The sequence below is a fragment of the Toxotes jaculatrix genome, chromosome 2, assembly GCF_017976425.1.
Source record: "Toxotes jaculatrix isolate fToxJac2 chromosome 2, fToxJac2.pri, whole genome shotgun sequence".
Taxonomy (NCBI): Eukaryota; Metazoa; Chordata; class Actinopteri; family Toxotidae; genus Toxotes; species Toxotes jaculatrix.
The window spans coordinates 8,468,099-8,490,865 of record NC_054395.1 but is presented as its reverse complement, the minus strand read 5'-3'; the positions used below and the strand labels follow the sequence as shown (position 1 = coordinate 8,490,865).

Here is a 22,767-nt window from a genome sequence, read left to right as displayed (position 1 = left end):
GAAATGTGTGTGTATGAGTGTGTCTGTGTAACATGCAGACAGACACAGACAGTAAGACAGTGAGCGACTGTGTGAGTTTGTGAAACACAAAAAAACAACAACAGAACAACAGAATTTATTATTTTGCCAGTGTGTGTGTGTGTTGTATTGGTTTAGATATTAGCTAAGTGAGACCTACAATGGATTTAGATGCACTAACAGCTGTATTCTTTCTACCCGGTGTGTGTGTGTGTGTGTGTACGTAAAACTGATGTATTTGCATTTTCTATCTCTTTTGGAAAAAAATAAAATTAAAAAACTTTGTTAGGCACTTTATCTGCGGTGGACTTTGTTGCTGTTCTCGACTGTGGTTGGTTGGTTTCATTATCAGTTTTGACTCATTTCCAGTGGAGCTGTTTGGGCTCCAGGATCCTGCATTGGACACCTGTTGCCTGTTGGGTGGTTGCTGGAGAGCTTAACTCATCCTTTTTACCCAACCAGATTTCCTCATTTAGAATATTAAACGTCACACTCACTTTTCACTTGTACACTAGACCACTTCTTTAAACTGTAGTAGGCAACTGTAATAGTTAAATATAGTGTAATACTCGACGATCTGGTGTGGTGAGTGCTTGAGATGTAATGCACCCAACATACATTTTGTACCATATAGTTTTAGAGATAATGAAAAATAACAGAAACTATCCAGTACTATTTTAACATGATTCATTTCTGCACTCATTTTAGCATAGCTCTGGAAATGTTACCGTATTCAGGTAACTGGTTTTGTGATTAGTATCATTTTGATAAAGTGCGGTTAACTTATAGTCAGGAAATAGTATCTCACCTCAGTCTGACTAACAGCTGTTTTAGCTGGAGAAAATACATTAGAATAAAATAAGATAAGGAAAGAAACTCCGTATGAGTAGATACGTTTTCTGTCAGAGCCTGGTGGAACAGACTAGCTTAAAAAGAATAGGGCGCACGGCCTGGTAGCCTAGTTTCGTAATCATGTTACTTGCTAAATGTAATTAAATTTCCAGTTACAGTGGTGGTTGAAAACTAAAGCCAAGTGTTTGTTCACCTCAACTGATTCCGAAGCCACAATTGGGCGTAATTATAATGAGAGATAGTCAGTTAGGAAACTGTCTCGTGTCTACTCAAGTTTACAACGTCACACTATCTTCAGTCACACTGAACATTTCTGAATGGATTTTACAGCTGCAGAGTATCTGTCATATGAGGCCACAATCATTTACTCCAAACACTGGTTCACTTTACCTCTGTTTACATGTGCTCATTGTTTTTCAGTTAGTGTTTCCCACAGGGTATTGTGTAAATCAGCTGTTCTTAGTGGGGATGAAGCAAATTGACACCTCTCTCCTCTCTCCCCCCTCTCTCCCCCTCCCTCTCTTTCCTCCCCCCCTCGCTTCTGCCTTTTCCCAGATTCCTTGGTGGCAGTGCCCGTGTCGTGTGCGGCCTTGTTTCCCATGGACCTCAGGGTGGGAGAGCGGGGGATGCGCCCTGGTTCGGACACGGCGCTCCTCACCCCACTGCACCCGCCTTTACTCCTCACCCAGTTCTCCTCCCAGCCCTGCACCTCCTTCTCCCAACAGCAACTGCACCAACAAATCAGGGTAAAGGATATAAAACATGGATCTAAGCAAATCTTCTTTGTTCAAGTTTAAACACAATGTTAAGTGTTTAAATAAAGGCTTAGGGTTAGGGTTGCACATTATGTTTTCTTACATGTTGAACATACATGATCCTTTGCTTTATATGTGTTGCTATAATGTAAATGTGTGTGTTTCAGTTTAATGTGGAGCAGCGGAGGCGGGAGCAGGAGCACCATGAGAAACAGCAGGAGCTGCAGCAGCTAAAACACAAAGACAAGAGTCAACAAAGTTAGTCCACACACACACACACACAAGCACAAACACACACACATTAAACATTAAACTTCAGCTTCATTCACATGTTGCTACAAGTCTCAGTATACATTTGAAGTTGTATGTTTTTTTTTGTTTTTTTTTCCATGTAAAACTATGTTCACGTCTTTAAAAATAATTATGGCCCAGACTGATAGTCATGGCCAGAGAGGAAAGTCCCTGTGAGAGATCTTGTTCATTTTTATTGAACATCGTTACTTGACTTTCAGAGCTGTTTGCTTTGAAATGAGAGCTAAATATAACCCGACAAGTGGAGCTACAACAGTGGAGTTAAATATAGCTTCGGGTCTGGGCACATAAAGCCACTGGTTCAATATTGACTTGATCACACCTAGCACCTCCTGTCACTGCTGTGTGCACACATTTGCACACACGTGCACACACACAAACACACACACACACACAGATAGCAGCGTACGTACTCTCAGACAAACTGGTGACCTTTACCCTGCATCATAGTCACCGTATTTGGCAAAACTTGTTGTCATACTGTATATTTTAGTATTAGTCACTGATTGTCTTGCACAAATATGCAAATAAGGGTTGGTTGTGCACGCTGTGCATTTTGGCTGGGCCTTTTTTTGCTCCTCCTTTTATGATGAAGCAGTCAGTGAGTCCTTCTATGTTTTTAATAGGTCGTTTGTGTTTTTGATCGACAGGTGCAGTGGCCAGTTCCCTGGTGAAACAGAAACTCCAGGAGGTGATTCTTAAGAAGCGGAAACAGGCGGCGCAGGAAAGAACAAGCTCCAACACTCTGACTGCAGGTCCTGTAGCATACAGGTGACACAAAATGCACACAAACACACAAAAGCAAACAAAGCACAAAAGAAAAATGTCACTAAATATACACCATGAACACATTAGTTATATCACATGTCAAAATCTACTTCACATAATAATGCTTTAGACAACTCTTTAAATCCTTCTCAGTTGCGAAAACATGTGTTGTGACTATTTACGCCAACGGTTGTATGTCTATTTGTGTTTGCATGTTATGTTTTTCCAGAAAGCTGGGCCCAGACCCAAGTGTAGCCTCCCAGCCTCTGGTCTCATCTCCGTCTCAGCCGTCCCCTGAGGGTTCAGAAGGGACGCCGCTCCGCAGAGCAGGTAAAACATCTGACATTCACAGTCACACTTAGACTTTATCCAGAGGCAGGCACTGAAGTAGAACATTGTAAATGTTTAGGGTACGTATGATAAAATTATGAAATCAAGATGAAGTTACAAATTAAATTATCATGTAAAACATCTGAAGACAATCATGTCGATTTATTTATTTATTCAGTTAAATGACAAATCTCTTTTACCACCACCGTTTTCCTCCACAGCAAAGTCAGGGGCGGACAGTTGTTTGTTTGCTGATGGATTTCCCCATTCATCCCACTCACTACAGGCAACAGTGATCAAATTTTGGTGGAACTGCACTGTTGCAACATTTGAAAAACTAATTCCACTGAATAAACACATTTTTTTATAATGACTGAGCAGTGTATTGGGATACATTCAGTATGCCATTTATCCTGGCCTGGCCTTTTTCATTGAAGAAATTTTCACGTCACTTTGGGAAAAGCAGCATAGTTATTGTGTTGTGCATGCTGCCTCACTGGGACATTTGAACATAACAGAACCATCGCTAATATTATTAGTAACACCTGTGGGGTTTTTTTTTCTTCTTACCAGTAACTGCAAAAGATTTCACTAACTGGAAATAAGTTGAATCACTGTTGGGATATTACAGTCAGCAAGAGAATGAAGCAAACCATTTGGACATAATCACATTAAGTAACATTCCCCATGTTGTTTTAATTTGTTAGCGTCTGAGCCCAATCTGAAGGTGAAACACAAGCTGAAGAAACACCTTAACACCCGCAAGAGCCCGCTCACCCGTAAAGAGAGTGCCCCGCCCACTGTCAAACACAGAGTACCTGACACACTGGGTAAATTGACACACAAATGAATAAGAATTGATTCACTGATGAGAAAAAAATGTTTGTCAATTAAAATATGATCCAGATGCATAGTCATATTTAAACTCACCCACTTACTGTCTCTCACCAGACTCGTCCCCCAGCAGCAGTAGCACTCCAGTCTCTGGCTGTAGTTCTCCTAATGACAGTCTGCCCAATGAGAATGGGCTACTGCCATCTGCAGGCGGCCTCTCACATGAGGTTAACAAAGAAACACACACACACACACACACACACATACATACATAACTTGAGAATGTAAGTGAAAGTAACTATTTGTCCAAAAGTTAGGACAAATAAAGAGAAAAATATATATTTCGTACCAAATTTTTTTTCCTTTTTTTCCCCATTGAGACAAGCCCTTTTCTCTTAGAGATGGAAAACTGTGAGTATTTTAAGTTAGTAAGCATCCGGTTTGATTGGAAAAAAAGAAAAAGAAAAGAAGAGTTGTTGTTTCATGTACATGAGCTGTGCCCAGACCCTGAGTAATGACATGTTTAAAGCAACGACACAAGAGTATAGGAACAATGAATGCGTGTCAGCTTTTCATGCATAATTCATTTAATCACAGAAAGTCAGAACAGAGCAGCCTCTGTCACACCTGCTTTGGATGTCTGATTCATGATGATTCCCCGGTGTCAAGACAGCTCAGGACAAAACATTAGCTTAGGTTTAATTAGACTGCATTGGTTTACTGTATATGTACGTTTAGTCAACACTGCAGCAGAAAATATTGTGAGCATATAGTAAAGACAAATAGTGAAAGAAGAGCAGAGCAGAGTTTGAGAAAAGGTCTTAATGGGACACATAACCAACACTGTCTTAGATGTTAAATGGGATTTCTCTTGTCTCTCATAAAAACAGTGAATGTATCTTAGCTATGAGCATAATTCAATTCAGATTTGAGTATAAATATATTATTTTTGAATAGAAAATATGTTTGGCATTTCCAGGCCCAGAAGCTGCTGCTCAGAGATGGCACGCTAGCTAACTTCACCATCCAGAGTCCCTCCACTCTGCCCACCATCACACTGGGACTACCAGCCAACGCCAGGGTAAACACTGAACTGCATTAAATGTCTGTCACAACAACTTACTCGTTCTTAAATCATCTGTTTGGCCTAAAACAAGTGGGAAAAGCTGCTGTAAAGTGTTGGGTTCTTTAGCAAATGTTCTGTTATTATATTCTAATTATGTTTTTAGCAGAACAAAACAGTGCTCTTTTTAAAAAAAAAAAAAAAGTGTTTAAAGGGAATCTCATTATGTTGTAAGACATAAAGGATGTGTTGTACTATGTATATTATGTACAGTGCAAAATTAAACTTGACATAACTTGAAAATCTCAATGAAATGAAATGAAATGGAATGAATGAATGAATGAATGAATGAAATCTGCTGGCCCCAGTATTTTGTTTGTACACTGGGAGTTCATCAAATTAAGGAAGCACGGTGCTCTTAAAATGCTGTTTCACTATGACATTGATATTTGTGTGTTTTGTAGCACTGTATTTTGAAATTCAAGGGACTTGGGAATAATTCAGCTGTAACAAAACATAAGACGGCATGTTTTCTGTAGTCATAAAGCAGTTTAACTCTCTGTGTGCAGACTGAAGGAGAGCTGTCCTCTCTGAAGGTCGGCCGGGTGCCTGTGGTTACGGCCGGGGGCTCGCCGGTCTTCCTCCCTCTGAGCAGAGAGGACCAAGCTGGGCACCCTCACCTGCCTGTCATCATTCTGGAGCCCTCTGGACTGGTACACACTCCACTACTCACTGGTGAGGCGCACATGCACTGACACATAGACTGCAGACAAATATATGCATATACACACTCAGTATATGTTTGCATGCATGTGGCTAAAAGCTGCACTCTGTAACTGATTTACATCTCAGACCAAGATTGTACTGACAGGAAAAAATGTACAAATGCAAAACACAAAAAAAGCCACAAACTGACACGAATACATTCATTAACTTGAACCCACAGGTGAAGCAGTGGTTTCACAAAGGTCTTTCCATTGAAATGCTAGAGCACCACCTAGTGGTTACATTTAGAATAATCTTTCTAAAAAATATATTTAAAAATTATTTTTATTTGTTTATTTGCCTTTGAGAAATTGTGTGTGTGTGTGTGTGTGTGTGTGTATGTGTGTGCCTGTGCACGTTAGTCTGTCTCTCATAAAGCAACTTTTCTTCTCCTTTTTCTCTCTGTTTCTCATCAGTTCCAGGCCTAGACTCTGTCCCATTGCAGTTTGCCTCCCAGTTAGACCACCTGTCTCCTGGAGGTGCTCAGCCCCACAAGCCCTTGAGCAGAACGCGCTCAGAACCTCTTCCTCAGAGCCCAAGGACCCTTCATTCACATCTGCTCCAGCAACAGCATAACACACAACTACTGGAGAGGCTCAAACAGCAGACCCACCTAGGCAAGGTATGAATACACTCTGATCTGCCTTTAGAAACATAATCAGTATAAGCAACTCTAACTTTGTCTTTTGACTTTATACATGAATTTACTGGGGCTGTAGTTAAAACAGTGGAACCACATTAATGTAGCCTTATTCTACATTTGCTTCAGATTTTAACTTGCAGCCTGGAAACCTCTTTAACTCAGTGTCTTGGTGAGAGTTTTACAGAGTTTGAAATTACAAACCATGAAAGCGGATTAACACAGGAAGCAAACATGGCAGCAGATTCGTTGTTATTTGCCTTAGCTTGTAAAGTTTGTTAGAAGGTGATGATTAAATGCAGGGGTTTTTGAAGTGTGAGGCTCACCTTCCCAGGTGCTCTAGGAGAGTTGCAAGGGGGAGTGGGGAGGGAGCAATGTCAGGCAAAAATCTCGAATTTGAACACAGACATGATACACAGATTCAGTTTGAATTACACTTCCTGAGGATATCATTATCCCCTTCTTGAGATTCTAGTGATCCTTCCTCGAGGCTGTGATCTTTGATGCACTACGTGTAAACACTGCTAAATTGTTGCAATGAAATGTCTTCCTCCAACAGCAAGCTTCAGAGTTTGTGTTAATTCTTGTGACCCAAAGTCAGTTTTTTTCTGTGCAGGGTTAGCTTAGGAATAAATCTTGTGGTAACTGAGACAGGCATTTTATAGAAAAAAGGTTGCCAGTACTGTCTATATACTGTCTACACATGTTTTTCATTAGGTGTAACACCTGATGAAAAACATATGTGGACAACATGAACACTACATCAGCAATGTGCTGGGCATTCTTGTGAATTCCTGTGTTTGTATTTTTCTGTAAAAGGTCATGTCTTCATGTGAATGAGTAAGTGCAACCAACCTAAATGCATGTGTTTGTGCATGTTCAGCTGATGTCAAAGTCCAGCGAGAAGCCCAGACTGCACCAGATCCCCTCTGAGGATATGGACTCAGAGGATGGTGGTGGGATGTCGCCCACAGAGCCGGCCTATCAGAGCCGAGTGCGGGCGGAGTCACTGAGGGAGGCGGAGTCAACGCCATCCAAGAGCCACGAAGAGCAACTTAACCTGCAACATGCACTCATACTCAACCAGGTTGGAAAACATAGCATACTTTAACACACTGGATAGATACAGGCAGCAAGCAGGTAGACAGATGAAATAAAACCACACAACTGTTCTTCATCCAACAGTCCTGTAGATGGCAGCCTAACACTTGCACTTGCATGATTCTAGTTGCCGTATGGTTGTGGTTCAACAACTACTCATTACCTTAAAGTGGTCATTCAGCACAATATGATGACACACGGGCTGGCAGAAGGTGCACCAATAAGAAGATTAAATAACAAAGGCTGAGATCAATTCCAAATTTTAAGGAAGAGATCAGGGTTAAAAATGACTTTCAGACTTTTCAGATTCAGACCATTATACTTGATATTAACTGACCCAGACTGCTCTTGATGCTGCAGGTTAGACCAGAGGGACTAATTAAAACAAGTTAACAAGTTTACATACATTAAGCCGGAGGAAGCTCTGCCACTTAAAGCACTGACTTTCAGCCGAAAATACAAATAATGTAGTGAGTTTTAAAGGAATGTACAGCTGCATACAGTATATCAAGAAATCAAACAAAATATTACAAGCTTTCCTGTCTCACACTTAATTTTGTCTTCTTTTATGTTTGTGAAATTAACTTTGAATTCTGTCCAGAACTTGACTATGTTTTATCCTCATCACACCAATTCTGTCTGTAGTCATTGCTATGGGAACAGCAGAAGCAGCTGCAGCAGCTGCATCGACAGATGGAGACCCTGGCAGTACCCGTGTTACGCGGCAGCGGCAGTGGCGGGGTTGGTAGCGGGTTGGGTGTCCATCGCCCCCTGTCACGTACACAGTCATCCCCAGCCTCCACCTCCCTCACTCTGCCTGAGAAGACCCTGCTGGCCCCGCAGGATACCAGCAGCAAACCACGTTTCACTACAGGTGAGTCAGACATGCTTATACAGTATTGTAATAGGTACATACAGTAATTTTCTTAATGATATTTGAAATACAGGGTGCTCCTGTGGCTTAAGATACTGACTATATAACCACAAACTATGGAGAAAAGTAGACAAGTGTCAGCATTAACAATAGTCTTTTGTCCTCTGGTGTGAATATACTGTATACTGTGCTTGCAAAATCATCTTGAGATCAGTTGTGTTTGTGTGTGTGTGTGTGTGTGTGTGCAGGCCTGGTGTATGACTCACAAATGCTTAAGCACCAGTGTACATGTGGAGACAACAGCAGTCACCCAGAGCATGCTGGGAGGATACAGAGCATCTGGTCTCGACTACAGGAGAGAGGCCTGAGGGGACAGTGCGAGGTATGCACACTCACACAGATTAGGCCAATCTGGTATCAGTAATGTGTTTTTTTTTTTTATCTCACCTCTGTATTTACATCTCATCTGCTATTTTCTCTTTCTACATCTTCGAAGTACTGGAGATGAGAAAGTCAAATGAAAATGTTGTGTCTATACAGAGTATTCGTGGTCGTAAAGCCACTCTGGAGGAGCTGCAGTCAGTCCATACAGAGCGCCATGTGTTGCTCTATGGCACCAACCCGCTCAACAGACTCAAACTGGATAACCGCAAACTGGCCGGTATGCTACACCTCAGACTGATAAATTTTTCAGTTCTAAAAATGTATTCTTAATTCTGAGTCAAATTATGTAAATGAAAACTATTTCATTACTACTTTACTGCAGATCTAAATATGATCAAGAACAAACATACATAAAGATCTATAGTGTCCTAATAGTTTTCTAATGCCGAGAGATGATGCCAGGTCAACCTGTTCCTTTAGTTTTCATTAACCCTCATAGTATAGAATAATTACACTGAAAAGAATTAAAACAGTAACATATTTAATGAATCTATAAATATAATTTATATGTTTCTGTTTCCACAGGAATCCTCTCTCAGAGAATGTTTGTGATGTTGCCATGCGGGGGAGTAGGGGTAAGAGAAGAGACTCACACACACACACACAAACTCACACAACAAATTTTTGATCATAATTCTCCAAAGCAAAAAAGACAAGCGAGGGAAAATTACAAGAAAGACAGAGAGAAAGACAGGATATTAAAGAGGAAAAGAGAGTTGGCCTGGCCCAGTGCTAACGTTTGCCTGACAGTCCGTGTCCGACCATGACAAGTCAGACTAATGAGAAGAACATGTCCATGACCAAGGATGAAAGAAATGTCTTTGATTTCATTGTCCTGGCCAGATTGACAGTAATACCAGTTTGTGAACAAACAGCAGAGAGAAAAAACAGAATGGAAAGGAATATTAGTTGCAAATATGGATCTGGCCTCGAGATGGGAAAGTAAAACTGATATTTATACTCTTGAGTCTCAGCTGTGACGTTGGGTCATCCATGCCCTAGAGAAAGTCTTTTATTCTTTTATTATCCCAGTGGTCCTATTTCAACAACAGAAATTATAAATAGTTCCAACACTTTGGATTAGTGTGGTTAGATATTTCTTTGTTTTCATCAGACGATTAACAGGCTCCATCATTTGTCTGCTGATTGGCAGGTTGATAATGACACAATCTGGAATGAGTCACACACCTCTACGGCGTCACGCATGGCGGCAGGCAGCGTCGTTGAGCTGGCCTTCAGAGTGGCCAAAGGAGAACTAAAGGTAAGAAACTAAATCCTGCAGTCTTTCTGGGACAGAGGGACAGAAGACATAAACAATGACAGTTTTAATGTCATATCCATGCAGGCAAAGTCACTGCTTTTCAGACACAGGGTCATGAGCCAAAAACCACTTTGGGAACTCAGAGTTATTGTGAAGTAATTCTGGAGTTTGTCTCCACACAGGAACAGTATTTTATTCCTGTATGAAAACTGCTAGGGTCAGAGAGAAACATCAGCTTAGAAATGCATCCAGCAAGGAAGCGTGCCTCACTCTGCCTTAAGGAGCTACTAACCCACTTCAAAGATGTATGGGTTTCAGAAAAGAGTTTTCTCTGTCACATAATGGCCTAAATTGTCTTCCTTTTCCTCCTCACAGTGATTAAAAGTCTGGGATAAACATGAACTTGTTCTTGTTGTTTTTTTCCCATTCTAAATGGTCAAATGTAAATATACCAGTGGCTCAAAGTATTTATAGCTGGCAGCTATTGCTAAAAATTGTGTAAAACAGGCAGACAGAGAACGAAAAACAATGGCTCAGTCTGTACTGAGCAGTGGTAGTACACACAACCACTTCACTTCGGAAATCTATTTGTGAGCTATACATATTGTAGGGAATATATACTGTATATACTTATTTACAAGACAATGTTATAAGTACCAGGAATAGCCTCTATTGTCTGCACTCATGCATTTGTATGCATGAAATAGTTGACTCTAATTCACTTTACCGGCTTTTAAAATAGTAAAGTGAAAAAGAAAAACATGTTTATAATTTCATAAAATTGTCGTAATCTTTCATTCTGAATGTAAAGTAATACAAAACAACATTTATCATGAAGCTATAAGCTTGTTTTTTAATAAACTGGGTTCAAAGTCAAAGTAAATTATTTTCAGATCATGTTCAATCAGCACTGATGTAAACAAACCTTTGACAAACCAGGAAGGTAGTTGTTGTTGTGTGTGTATTTTCTAAATAAGTTGTCTTCATTTATGTGCCAAAACTGTTAAATTCCTGTACATTAAGCATTACAGTTTCTTAATAGTACATGTGAAGTTCTTCATATCCAGTGAAACACTGATTAATAGCCTCGTTTTCTTCTGCACAGAACGGCTTTGCTGTGGTCAGACCACCAGGGCATCATGCAGACCCCTCCAATCCCATGTAAGTGTGTGTGTGTGTGTTTGCGTGTGTGTGCATGCCCACGCGTGCGTCAGTCACATGCTCAGCCTGACCACAGTGAGTTTTCCTGGTCTTGCTGCACTGTCAGCAGCTTCTCTTTGGAGGATATTTATAAAGTGATAGAGACGACAAAAGGACAAAAATAAGGAAGCTTAATATTTTTTTTGTGCATGTTGTTTTTCTTTTTCCCTGATGTTTCTTATTATTTATCCCTGTACAGCTACTGTAGTGTTACCCATTACACATTTTTAACATGTAGCCCTAGTAGCTCATCAAGAATGAGTGCAATGTGAAGATAACTGCCCTTTCCAAATGTCTTACGTATGACTGTGCACCACTCATGAAACAATGGCAGCAAATAAAAAAGATATGGGAGAACATTATTATTTTTGCTTCTCAAATGAAGTGATTACTTTTTCCCTAACTGCCTGTACATTTCTATCCACTGTTTCTGTCTCTACAGGGGTTTCTGTTACTTTAATTCAGTGGCCATAGCCGCCAAGCAGCTCCAACACAAGCTGAGCGTCAGCAAGATCCTCATCGTTGACTGGGTAAGATGGCTTGTTAACTCTGACTGTACTTAGAGCACGTATGATACTCAATGAATTTATTTCCTCTGGTGCTGCTATGCACAGTGTAATATTAATATGTCTTCTGTCATCCTGCTGCTAGGATGTGCACCATGGTAACGGCACCCAGGAAGTGTTCTACAGCGACCCCAGCGTTCTGTACATCTCGCTTCATCGTTATGATGACGGGAACTTCTTCCCTGGCAGTGGGTCGCCGGCTGAGGTGGGTGACGTTCAGGACACTTTGTAACCCTGTTGTTAGTGAAAGTACTACAACAATAATAATAATAATAATAATAATAAAGAAAATTCTAAATGCTTTTTTGGTTTTAGGCTGGTTCTGGAGCAGGTGAAGGCTTCAACGTCAATGTAGCATGGACGGGAGGACTGGACCCACCCATGGGAGATGCTGAGTACCTGGCTGCATTCAGGTAGAACCAGAACACAAGCTTACAAGATAAGACAATATATACATATGGGTGACAGATTAAAGGAAAAACAAGCATATAGAGTCAGAGTTGCTCTGTGGTAAGCCTCCAGAGCAGCTTCATTGCTGCCTGGTACAGGTCCTCCAAGTCTGTGGACCCACACTGCATCATTTTCACTATACTTATCACAGTATACTGTGACCCCTTGTGTCCTTCATGGCTCAGTCGTTCTTTGTTGTATTCTTTTTTTTTTCGTTTTATCACATATGGTATCTTCTTTTTTCTTTTGTCATATTTTCAGCATGTTCAGAATGTAAGGCCAGTACATAAGGAATGCAGATAGTTTGTCTTTCTTGCTTTAATTCATGGCCTGGATGTGAAATGTGGTTGATTTGGCTACAAATAAGAAATAGCCCAGATTTAGTTCACTGTCCCAATTGTTTTGCCACCAGCTGTGTTCCAGTTTTTATTGATCAGGATAAGAACATTCAGTGGTGCTGTAATCAGACAATTTCTCTCATTTCCTTTACTCTGAGCCACAACAAACACACTTCAGCTGATCAGAGGCTCGGCTTCATATCGCCTCTGACGTACTTCTTGCGTAATTAATAATCCTTGTCATTTGGAGAGCATGTGTCTGGCGTTCACAGTTTCCAGTAACTTCAGATGCTTTACAGCAAATGGTGTCCAGGTCTTGTGTTTGACTGACTGCAGACTGTTACTTCCTGCTCGTGGGTTGGATAATTGTCGTCGGTGGGTGTTTGGCACCAATAAAGTTTCAGTAGTGTGGGTTTTTTGGTTGTCTGGTGCAGTAAACCCCAAGGAAAATGTGGCAACCACGTGGTTACTGCAAAAGGGGCACAGTGGCAAAGTCGTAGACATGACGGTGTGGGGGCAACCTGTGCCCATACACACAAGCATGCATGTTTTTATACAATACTTGAGCACAGTTCAAACATGCTATGATCCAAGGACTTAATGAAATGACAAAATAAGCAGGCACCGTCAGCACTGATCTGCCACAGTGAGTTTAGTTCCTGTCATTACCGACATTTATTCAAACATATCACTGCTCATTTGAAGAGTTTGAGATATCAAAAGACAGAGACCCTGATGCTAAAGGAGGCCGTCGTTCCTTCTGAAGTGTTCTTGAGCAGAACACAGATTCCCTGCCAGCTCCAGGATTACCTCCCTGTAGCATGACCCTGACCTCTGACCTTTCTGTGGAGCAGAGCAACAGAAAGACACTTTTTTTCCGGGGAGAATAATTCAAAGCCGGGGGCACCCAGTGTTTCTGAGGGGGAGCAGTTCACCTCCATGTCAATGGCATGACACTCAAAATTTATTTGCATGTGTGTTTACATTAGATTACATCCACACAGGGGTTAGTGAGAGCATTTGCTGCTGCACTTGAAAATGTTCACCAGGCTGTTGGTGACAAAAGCCCCAAAGGTCCCATACATGCATGTTGTCCTATTAACACAGTTTTACCACCAGATATTGGGTATATATATATATATATATATATATCATGGTTTTCATAACAGTGCCCTCCCTCTAGAGTCTGGAAAGAAAACATTATTTTGCACTGTTCCTTATCATCAGACGTGAACAGGAAAAGTTGTGAGTACAGTAAACTGGGCAATGCTGGCTTCAGGATTTTGTTTTCATGTAAGAGACCATATTAAAGTTTTAGATGTTTAGGAGTTTTTGTGTAGAAAAAGAATATTCAAAGACGAAGGTGTAGACCTTCCAGAGCTTGAAGAAAACACAGAAAAAAACGTTGTTTTTTTTTCACATTTACAACAGAAAATGTTTTGAAAAGTATTTAATGACAAAATTGAGTTGAGCCACCCTCCCATCAGATCTAAAACGAATTAAAAGGGATGTGCCTTCTCAAGTTCAATGGGACCGACACAACTGATTCAAAGTATTATTTTTATTACATAATGCCAATCGTATGGCTTTGTCCTCAGATCTGGACCTAATAGAACTTCTAAGTAATTCTATGTTTGTTTCCATCTGCCTGTAGCTCCAGATGATGAGAGTTCACCACATCAAAACGTTTCAGATGATTGCCTGCTCAGTTATAGAAACTAATACTGATTTTAAGATGTGAATGGGGATCACTGATTCCAGATGAAACTTGAACTGGATGCTCTAGAAGGTCCCATTTCTACCACAGGTCACTTTTTGCCTTTGTTAGTTAGTATAGACTAAGACATATGAGGGGAAATATAGATAGAGAGAGGAGATGACATGTAGTAAAGGTGGACTTGAACATAGGACATTGTGACCTAGACCACCAGGATGCTAGATAAACAGTACAATTTAATGGTATAGCCCAATATAACATGCAATGAGTTCAATGAGATTTACAGGCCCAAAACATCTACGGTCATCAACCCAGTCCACACTCTAACATTCACTAAGATAAAATAAGCACATCTTTCTAGAACATCAGACCATAGGGAAAAAAAAAAATCTTTGTATTGCATATTGTTGTCTGGAACAGAGCTGTTAATTACTATGCAGAGCAAAGGAGCAGAATAAGTAAATAACTACACTGTGCTTAATGAGCAGCAATAGCTTTTTAAATAAGCTTTTATAAATAAATAATATTTTGAGCTGTTTTGAAACCAAATTTCTTTAGGGAATTGCTCAAATTTATTATAATTAGCCTGTAGGGCCGCATAATCTCTTTGTATAATGTGGAGGCAATTTACCTTAACAACTTAAAAAGAGCATTTTTCCTTTAATGGAATTCAAGTCTTAAAAGTTCTCTCCTCCCACCCACCACTTACACACCATGCATGTCTTTGTAATTAATAAAGTCACAATAATACAAAATTAAAATATTAATAATAATAATACTTTTTATAAAGATAGCAAATGTTGAATGGTCTGTGGAAAAGTGTGTAAGCCATTTAACGAAATCCATTTTATGGGTTAAACCCTGAGTGCCTCAGCTTCAGAGGGGGAGCTTTTCAAGGTGCATTTTCACCTTATCTTTCACTCTCACCCCCCTTCTTTTCCTTCACCTCCCCCACGCACACGCTCTCCCCCTCTACTTCTCCTCCCTTGATTGATCTTTAATAAGCGTCCCCTCCTGTCCTCCACCTTCCCTCCTTCCCTCCATCTTTCCATTAGTTTGTCTGTAGTTACTCTCTGTGGGGGGAGCGCAGGAGCTTTAATGGGTCTACAGGGGAGGTGGGGTTGGGTTTTGCGGTTAGGTGTAGGTATGTGTGTGTGTGTGTCTGTGGGGTGGGGTGGAGGTGGAGAGGGGGGTGAAAGTGTGTGCGTGCTCTACTTCATATCCACAGGAATAAGATGAAGATTAGGGCTGCTTTATGGTTTGAAATTATTTATTAAATCAAAGTGTAATACGACCCCGACATACAACGTACAGGATTATAAAAGTTTGACATGGTAAAATATTCATGTGTTTGCATCTACATGTGTGTGAAATGTTGTCCATGTGTTGTAAACGTCTTTGTGTCCATTATGTGCGTCTAAATGCTCATGCTGGAGTATGTCTGCGTGTTTTATCTCTGTGTGTCCTCATTTTTGTCTATGAGCTCATGTTGTCCATCTGCATGCAGTCATGACAGCAGTATGCATTTGGATATGTGCATGCGCGTGTGTGTGTGTGTGTGTATATGAAGGGGAGGGAGAGAGGTCTCCAAAGTCCCCAGGCAGAATAATGAAGGTAAATGGATCCCAGATGGACTGTTTTTCCTCTTTTCTCTGTGTTGTCAATGACGTGAGGCGAGTGACAAGCCTCTAATGGGAAACAGACTCACACACTCTGACTTTGAAATCTGCCGACGGCGTGGAGCGGCAAAGCTGAGCCTCTTTCCACCTCGGGACGGTGACGCTCTCTTCTTAACAACAATAGCATTAAGGAAATCTTCATCTGTTTGAAATCCACAAATAACACTGTGCAGCTATAAGAGCTGACAAAACAATGTGACTTTGTCAAACAGACTTGTCTTACTCATGGCTCTGCAGAGTAAAACAATGGTCCTTTGTCAGCGCTGTTTGAGCTGCTGAGTCTGGGATCAGCCAAACCTTGGTTTCACTTGTCATGTTAATGACTTTTGTAGATTTGATCATAAATATTTGTCATCTCAGGGGGGTTTTCTAGTTTGGCAATGTCCAGTTAGATTTGAAAATAGCTTCTTTTCAATAATATTAGGGACAATCTTCATGAGCATGTTGACGAAATGAATCCAAGTTAGAGAAACTTGTTAAGCTTTGAGTCGACTGAAATGTGGGCTACAGCTCTGGTTGGGAAAGTACAATCTCATTGTTTGGACAGTGTGTTGAAGTGTGTCTGTGTTAGTTCCAGATCTGACTCTTCAATGACTCTTTTTGACTCTCTTAATGTGAGTGCTTGCTCGTTCCTCTTGTTATTTTCTTTCCCTTTGAAAATAGTAATTTAACATTGATGTTTTAACACCTTGTTAGTGATTAAACGTCAAAAACAGCTCCTCTCAGGGACGTCTCATGGCTGATGTCACTACAGCACTGTGAACAGTAGTTTTTTCAGTGCTGTAGCAGTTGCTCCAGGTTGCAGGTTGCAGAATTTGTGCACTGTTATAGCTTTTACACGGTTAGCCGGATCTATAGGTTTGTGTTAAACGTCTCTGGAGTGTGAAGGAGTAGAATCACTGGCATAATGTTGATTTTTTTTTTTTTTTTTTTTAAGTCTTAGAATTTCACAATCTCAGATTTCACAAGTTATTATTGAGACTCGTGTATGAACTCCCCCTTCCTGTGACATCTGTGTTATTCTACTGCTACTTTTTGTGCGACTCTAAAGAAAAATCCCAGTTTCCCCTCCTTCGTTGAGTTGTACTGTATAACTAGAAACTCTGAGTGTTTTTGCTGTCAGATGCTGGGTATTTGTACAGGTAGATGTGAGGGAGCACCGCATGGCAGCCAGATGCTGGATGTGGTGGTAGAATTCATCAAGGAGAGTCTGAAGTACTACGGGTGATGCTATTTGTGGCGTTGATAGTCCTACTACCTCCTTTGTGTGACCAGTATTAATGTATGTATTGTATTGGCAGTAGATGTATTCACTCACACACAATTATATGCAGGAGTGTGTTTCTAACTTCTTTCACTTGCTGTGATAAAACAATGGGTGCATGTTACACAATAACAAAATCACAGACGATATTATAGACATTACATAGCAAAAACAAAACATTTGCATTAGTGGTAAAAAGGAAAAAATAAAATTGCACACTGACCTTATTTTTAAAAGTGTTGTGTAATATATGACTTGTATCAACCTCTGTTGGCAACCAGTAGGAACTGCAGCAACACAGACATCCCATCACAGGCTCTTTAAATCACAGTGGCCTGTGTTGTGTGTGTGTCCCTACAGGTCGGTAGTGATGCCCATCGCCCAGGAGTTCTCCCCGGATGTCGTTCTGGTGTCAGCTGGATTTGATGCTGCTGAGGGTAACCCTGCTCCTCTGGGAGGGTACAAGGTCTCTGCCAAATGTAAGCATAGCTCTCAGCCACAGACTGCACAGTCTGTCCTCCAGTCTTTACCTCAAGGTCTCGTTTTTAGCAAGGGATGCAAATAACTTTATTTTATCGTCCTGCGGATATTCAGAAATATTAATAGATTATTACAGCTGCTGTCAAGCTCGGACCAAAGAGCAGGAGCTGTGCCCTCTACCGTAACTCGCTACATTACTGATGTAACCATAATTATAGTAATTAGTAGTTGGTATGTTGCTGTAGGAGGATCCACAAGGTAAAAATACTATATTATAGCGAAACCTGTTTTTTAAGTCTTGCGATATGTTTTCTCATCATTGCAGCTTACCTGCCAGGCTTTGTTCTTATTGGCTTTTGCATTTGATGTTAACATTTCTGTGTGTGTGTGTGTGTGTGTGTTTTTTTTTTTGTGTGTTTGTCTAACACAGGTTTCAGCTTCCTGACCCGCCAGCTAATGTCCCTAGCAGGGGGTCGTCTGATTTTGGCCCTTGAGGGAGGTCACGACCTTACAGCTATTTGTGACGCGTCTGAAGCCTGTGTCAGTGCACTCTTGGGCATACAGGTGAGGCACGCTGGGTAGTGGAGTTGTTTTTAAACGTCTGCTTCAGGATCATCTGTGTAACCAACAGATGAGGGAAGCATCTATTTTCAGTGTTGAAATGCTTTCCAAGGTTTATGGAATTTGAATTTGTGGCATATCAGGGGATTTTGAAATGTTAGGCAAGTCAGACAGGGGGACTTCCCAACAGGCAGCGCAGTTTCAAACTTCAAAACCAAATTTCAGACATTTTTCTCCTTGAAGAAATATATTTAAAGACAAATGTGCATTTTTTCATTAAAAATCTGTGGATTCAGTAAGCATGTTCTTTAGACAAGAAATTAGTTAAAGTGTGTCTTTATTTGTTGCAGGTAGAAAGTTGTTCCTTATAACAGTAATCATGGACCAACTCTTTAACCATTGAAAAGATGCCAGACTAACAGTAACGTGACTCTGTCTTCATGTCTGCCTGTCTGTCCGGTAGGATCCACTGCCAGAAGAAGTCCTACTTCAGAAGCCCAACGCTAATGCAGTCCACTCCCTGCAGACTGTCATCCAGATACAAAGTGAGCAGCACTACTGCTTTATTCAGTTATTCTTTTTTGCTGGTTATTTCCGTTATTAAATCATGTCAGATTCCACTGGGTGCCATGTTCACTCTCTTCCCTCTCTGCCTTCTGCTTGTTATTCTAATCAACACATGTGACTTTATGAAACAATACTGATATAAGAGGAGGATCCACATGTTTGCATGATGACATTAGTAACCTGTATGTGTGTGCACGTTGCAGGTCAGTACTGGCAGAGTGTGAAGGCTCACAGTGGATCAGTGGGTCTGTCCTACCTGGCCGCTCAGACAAGAGACTGTGAGGAAACAGATGCTGTCAATGCTTTGGCCTCGCTCTCTGTGGGAGTCCTCTCCAACAAGAGGTACAACAGTGCACATATTCACACACATGGTCATGCAACCAAGCAAAGACAAAATTCACACGTTCATGCTTCATGGTGGCCCTAACTCTCGCAGCTCTCCACTCACGTCTTCTTTTCACCTTTGTTTCCAGCCTTACTGATGAGCCAATGGAGCATGACAGTGACTCCATGTAGAAGAATCCGACCAATCACCTCACAGAACTCAGAACTTTCAGGAATTGGGCCCAACCTGTAGCCTCGGATCTCTTGCGCTGTCACATAAGGGGACGCGTTTGTAATGCCACTGAGCCCCACCCATGTCTGCCTTATTCATATACATGCACATCCACCAACCCACAATGCTGAACCTCTACAGACCTGCCGTATGAGCACCTCAATGCTGGTAACCACTCAGCTGAAGCCGGCAGCACTACCTGCAGCTGGGAAACCTCCTGAAACCTCACCAAAGAGCAATACAAGATGATTTTTTAATAGACTTTTCACGTCTCCTGACTGACAATGGATTGTCTTTATGTTTAGAGGTCCAGATCCACAGCTCTGTGACCACAAACCTTATAAGAACAGACAGAGCCCAGCTCTGATTCTCCTTGAAGTGCTATGTACCAGCAGCTGTTTTGTTGCCTTAATTTTGCCTTAATGAAAGGACCAACATCTGGTTTCACAAGGAGACAAATTGGGATTGTAAATTCTTTTTTCCTGTGCCCCTTTGCTTCTCTTATCAAAGCTGAAGCAAAGGGGATGCAAAATTGCTGACGCAGAATGAACCTACTGTATTACATCAGGTGGAAGCATGTACTGTACACATGCATACACCTGATGAATAAGATGCAAAAATATCAACAAAGAAGAAATGGCCACAACCAAAAGAAAGAATACGGAACAGAAGACACAGAGATTGTCTGTTTTAAAGATGTCATTACATGCAGTTTAACCACTAAAGGAAGACAACAAAGAACTCAAGGGAAAGAGAGAAAATGAAGACACAAAATGGACAACTGTGGTTTTGTAGAATCAAAGAAAGGGCAAATGGCCTTGTTGTTTAATTGCACTGTTCATTCCATAATGTGAACCATAAGGAATTCCAAAGCTCTGGGAAAAAAAGAAAAACAACTCCTCTCTCTAGGTTATTTAATAGTTTTGTGAAGATTTGGATGAAATGGTGTTTGTTCTGTTTATTCCCACTCTTTATGAAATGTCTTATGAAGTCTCCGACTCATTCTAAGGACACGTATTGGCCGAAATACTGTACAGTTGTGTTTCCTATGAAGTTAGTCTGAAAAGTAGGCAAGATTATAAGAGTAGGATTATTTTTCAGTCCTTTTCAGTGTCTTAGATGCTCACACATACACATATACATACTTACACACACGGACAAAACGGTGATAAACTATCAGTGTACCACTAGTATTGAATACTGTATATTATTGTTTATATTTGAGACTAAAGGAGCATTCATTCCACTGAGGACCACTGCATTGTTCTAGAGTGGCAATAATGTTAATGCACTTAATGGACATCACCCAAAGAAAACTGCCTTAAAACAGCCTGCACTTGGCAACAGGACTGTATGCAAGCAACACGAGGGACCAGTATGGACACTGCTGTTACAGTGACTCTACTTTTAAAAGACGAAATTTGAACCTGTGGATTTAGGTGAACGTCATATATACAGACTTTTGTATTCTGTTTGATGATGAGCACAGTGACCTGGCCTGGTTTGAATGTTGTGTTCATTATCTAAAAACAAAAAGAAAAGTTTTGGAGTTCCACGCTTCATCACAGTCTAATTAAGCAAACTAATGCATTGTGTTTTGTTTGAAAGTGAACTTGAGTGTTTTCTCTGCAACTGTGCTTAGTAGCTGCACTTCTTGCCATGTTACAATCAACCCTAGACAACACCATGCTAAACATGTCAGTGCATCATCACTGTAGCGGAGGTCATGTTGATCATTCATCTGAAGAACTTTCCGACCCTGCTATAGAGGCATATGAGGGCTCTGCATTCCCAAAGTAAAAGTAACAAGATCATGTTTTTTAGTTTGGAGGTTATTGTGTAGCAGAATAAAGTCTGTTGAAGTCCATTTTTCATGCACACTAGGTAATTTAGGTGTTTGATGACCAATGCTAATGTTTTTAAATTAGAGCTGCAGATAGCTGAGTCTAAATAATTAAATTTGACAGCAGCATCCAGACACTAAAACTCTCAAACTGAGACTAATGAAATTCATATTTGACTAGCACTCCTTAGAGCAGAGGTGTCCAAACTTTTCCACAAAGGGCCAACCAATCAGCAGCACACCAGACTTGACTCCCCTTAATCAATTGATCTTACTCTTCAGACAGTTGATTGGTCAAACTGTGTTCTCTTGATTGGTTGGAACAAAAACCTGCAGCTACATGGCCCTTTGTGGATTAGTTTGGACACCTCTGCCTTAGAGCTTTCCTTTGAGTTTTTTACACCCATTATTGGATTTAAAGCAGCACAATCCAATTTTCAACTCTCATTGGCAAAGATTTGATAAAAAGAGACTAGATTTGCCGTTTGTGTGTAAATGCAGCTTTTGCAAAATCTAGACTGAAATGAGCACTATCCACACAGCTGGTTCATTTGCCTGGCTGAAGGAAATATTGTCAGTTTCACATCCAGGGAGGGAAACTGTGTGAGTATTCAGTCAACTTTAGCCAGACTCTGGGCATCGTCTGCTCAACAGAAGGTCTAAAAGCTTTTATATTAGACAAGAAGACAGTAGGTCCTTCTGAGGTCCCTCTGCTGTTGCACTACTGCTCCATCCCAGTAGGAATTATTAAGAAAATGTTGCATGGGGGATTGGTATTCTGTAATAAGTGCAACTGAATAGTGTGTCATTCTTTTAGTGTTGTTCATAGTATTCTTAACAGCAAGTGACAGCAAACAAAATGCTGTGTCTGTCTCATACAGCGTGCACAGGAGATGCATGTGGTGTCTATGAAGTAAATGTCTGTGTCAATGAGTGTATGTGTGTCAGCGTTTGTGTGTGAGCGAGAGAGCGTCTGTGACTGCATGTGCACTAGTACATACTGTATGTAAACTTCTGTCATGTGTTTTCATTTGTAGGTGTGAGTATGTGTGTGTGTGTTTGTGTTCCTGTCTAATACTGTAAGTGACCTCTCCTGTATTATATTCCCAGTGACTGTTTTTTTTTTTTTTTGTCTTATGTAGAGGCCAGTATTGCCTCAGTTCTTAATTCCCTTTATTACTGATGTCATTTGTACCTTCTTCTTAAAGAAAGACACTGTAAATAGAAATAAATAGAAAAGACCAAAATACACATGTCACACATGTGCCTTGATGCATTCAGTAGTATGTGTATTGGTAACTCTTAACTAACTGGACTTACAGTAACTCTGTATCTATAAACATGACATTGAAATCTTTTTGTTTCATGCTATTCTTTATTATTTACCTGTATGTGTTTTTTTTCCTTTACATTTCCTACCATGTGTATGTATAGAAAGATTGTCTATTTTATACTGTTATTTTTGTCTTTTCTTCTTGATTAAAAACAAAATAACTTCCAGTATGAGCCTGCTTTTATATTTCCTTTTT

The 22,767-nt window shown here is 40.6% G+C and overlaps 1 protein-coding gene across 6 annotated transcripts in view; it reads left to right on the top strand.

The window, feature by feature from the left end:
- The window catches only part of hdac7a (histone deacetylase 7a), a 57,138-nt gene extending 34,642 nt beyond the window's left edge, over nucleotides 1-22,496 (top strand). For 3 of the 6 annotated variants that reach the window (XM_041050911.1, XM_041050941.1, XM_041050920.1), the window contains 24 exons: nucleotides 1,441-1,616; nucleotides 1,793-1,883; nucleotides 2,588-2,708; nucleotides 2,935-3,035; nucleotides 3,743-3,865; nucleotides 3,987-4,096; nucleotides 4,849-4,950; nucleotides 5,502-5,667; nucleotides 6,114-6,319; nucleotides 7,221-7,424; nucleotides 8,084-8,312; nucleotides 8,561-8,694; nucleotides 8,853-8,973; nucleotides 9,282-9,331; nucleotides 9,910-10,017; nucleotides 11,123-11,178; nucleotides 11,660-11,747; nucleotides 11,869-11,988; nucleotides 12,099-12,196; nucleotides 17,592-17,710; nucleotides 18,142-18,275; nucleotides 18,736-18,817; nucleotides 19,043-19,181; nucleotides 19,313-22,496. In XM_041050911.1, the coding sequence (XP_040906845.1) occupies nucleotides 1,441-1,616; nucleotides 1,793-1,883; nucleotides 2,588-2,708; nucleotides 2,935-3,035; nucleotides 3,743-3,865; nucleotides 3,987-4,096; nucleotides 4,849-4,950; nucleotides 5,502-5,667; nucleotides 6,114-6,319; nucleotides 7,221-7,424; nucleotides 8,084-8,312; nucleotides 8,561-8,694; nucleotides 8,853-8,973; nucleotides 9,282-9,331; nucleotides 9,910-10,017; nucleotides 11,123-11,178; nucleotides 11,660-11,747; nucleotides 11,869-11,988; nucleotides 12,099-12,196; nucleotides 17,592-17,710; nucleotides 18,142-18,275; nucleotides 18,736-18,817; nucleotides 19,043-19,181; nucleotides 19,313-19,355 (2,921 nt within the window). In that variant the 3' untranslated portion in view covers nucleotides 19,356-22,496. Of the gene's footprint in view, nucleotides 1-1,425; nucleotides 1,617-1,792; nucleotides 1,884-2,587; nucleotides 2,709-2,934; nucleotides 3,036-3,742; nucleotides 3,866-3,986; nucleotides 4,097-4,848; nucleotides 4,951-5,501; nucleotides 5,668-6,113; nucleotides 6,320-7,220; nucleotides 7,425-8,083; nucleotides 8,313-8,560; nucleotides 8,695-8,852; nucleotides 8,974-9,281; nucleotides 9,332-9,909; nucleotides 10,018-11,122; nucleotides 11,179-11,659; nucleotides 11,748-11,868; nucleotides 11,989-12,098; nucleotides 12,197-17,591; nucleotides 17,711-18,141; nucleotides 18,276-18,735; nucleotides 18,818-19,042; nucleotides 19,182-19,312 lie in introns of all 6 variants that reach the window. The other 3 variants (XM_041050903.1, XM_041050928.1, XM_041050933.1) reach the window with 1 other exon arrangement.
- The last annotated feature ends 271 nt before the right edge of the window (nucleotides 22,497-22,767 follow it).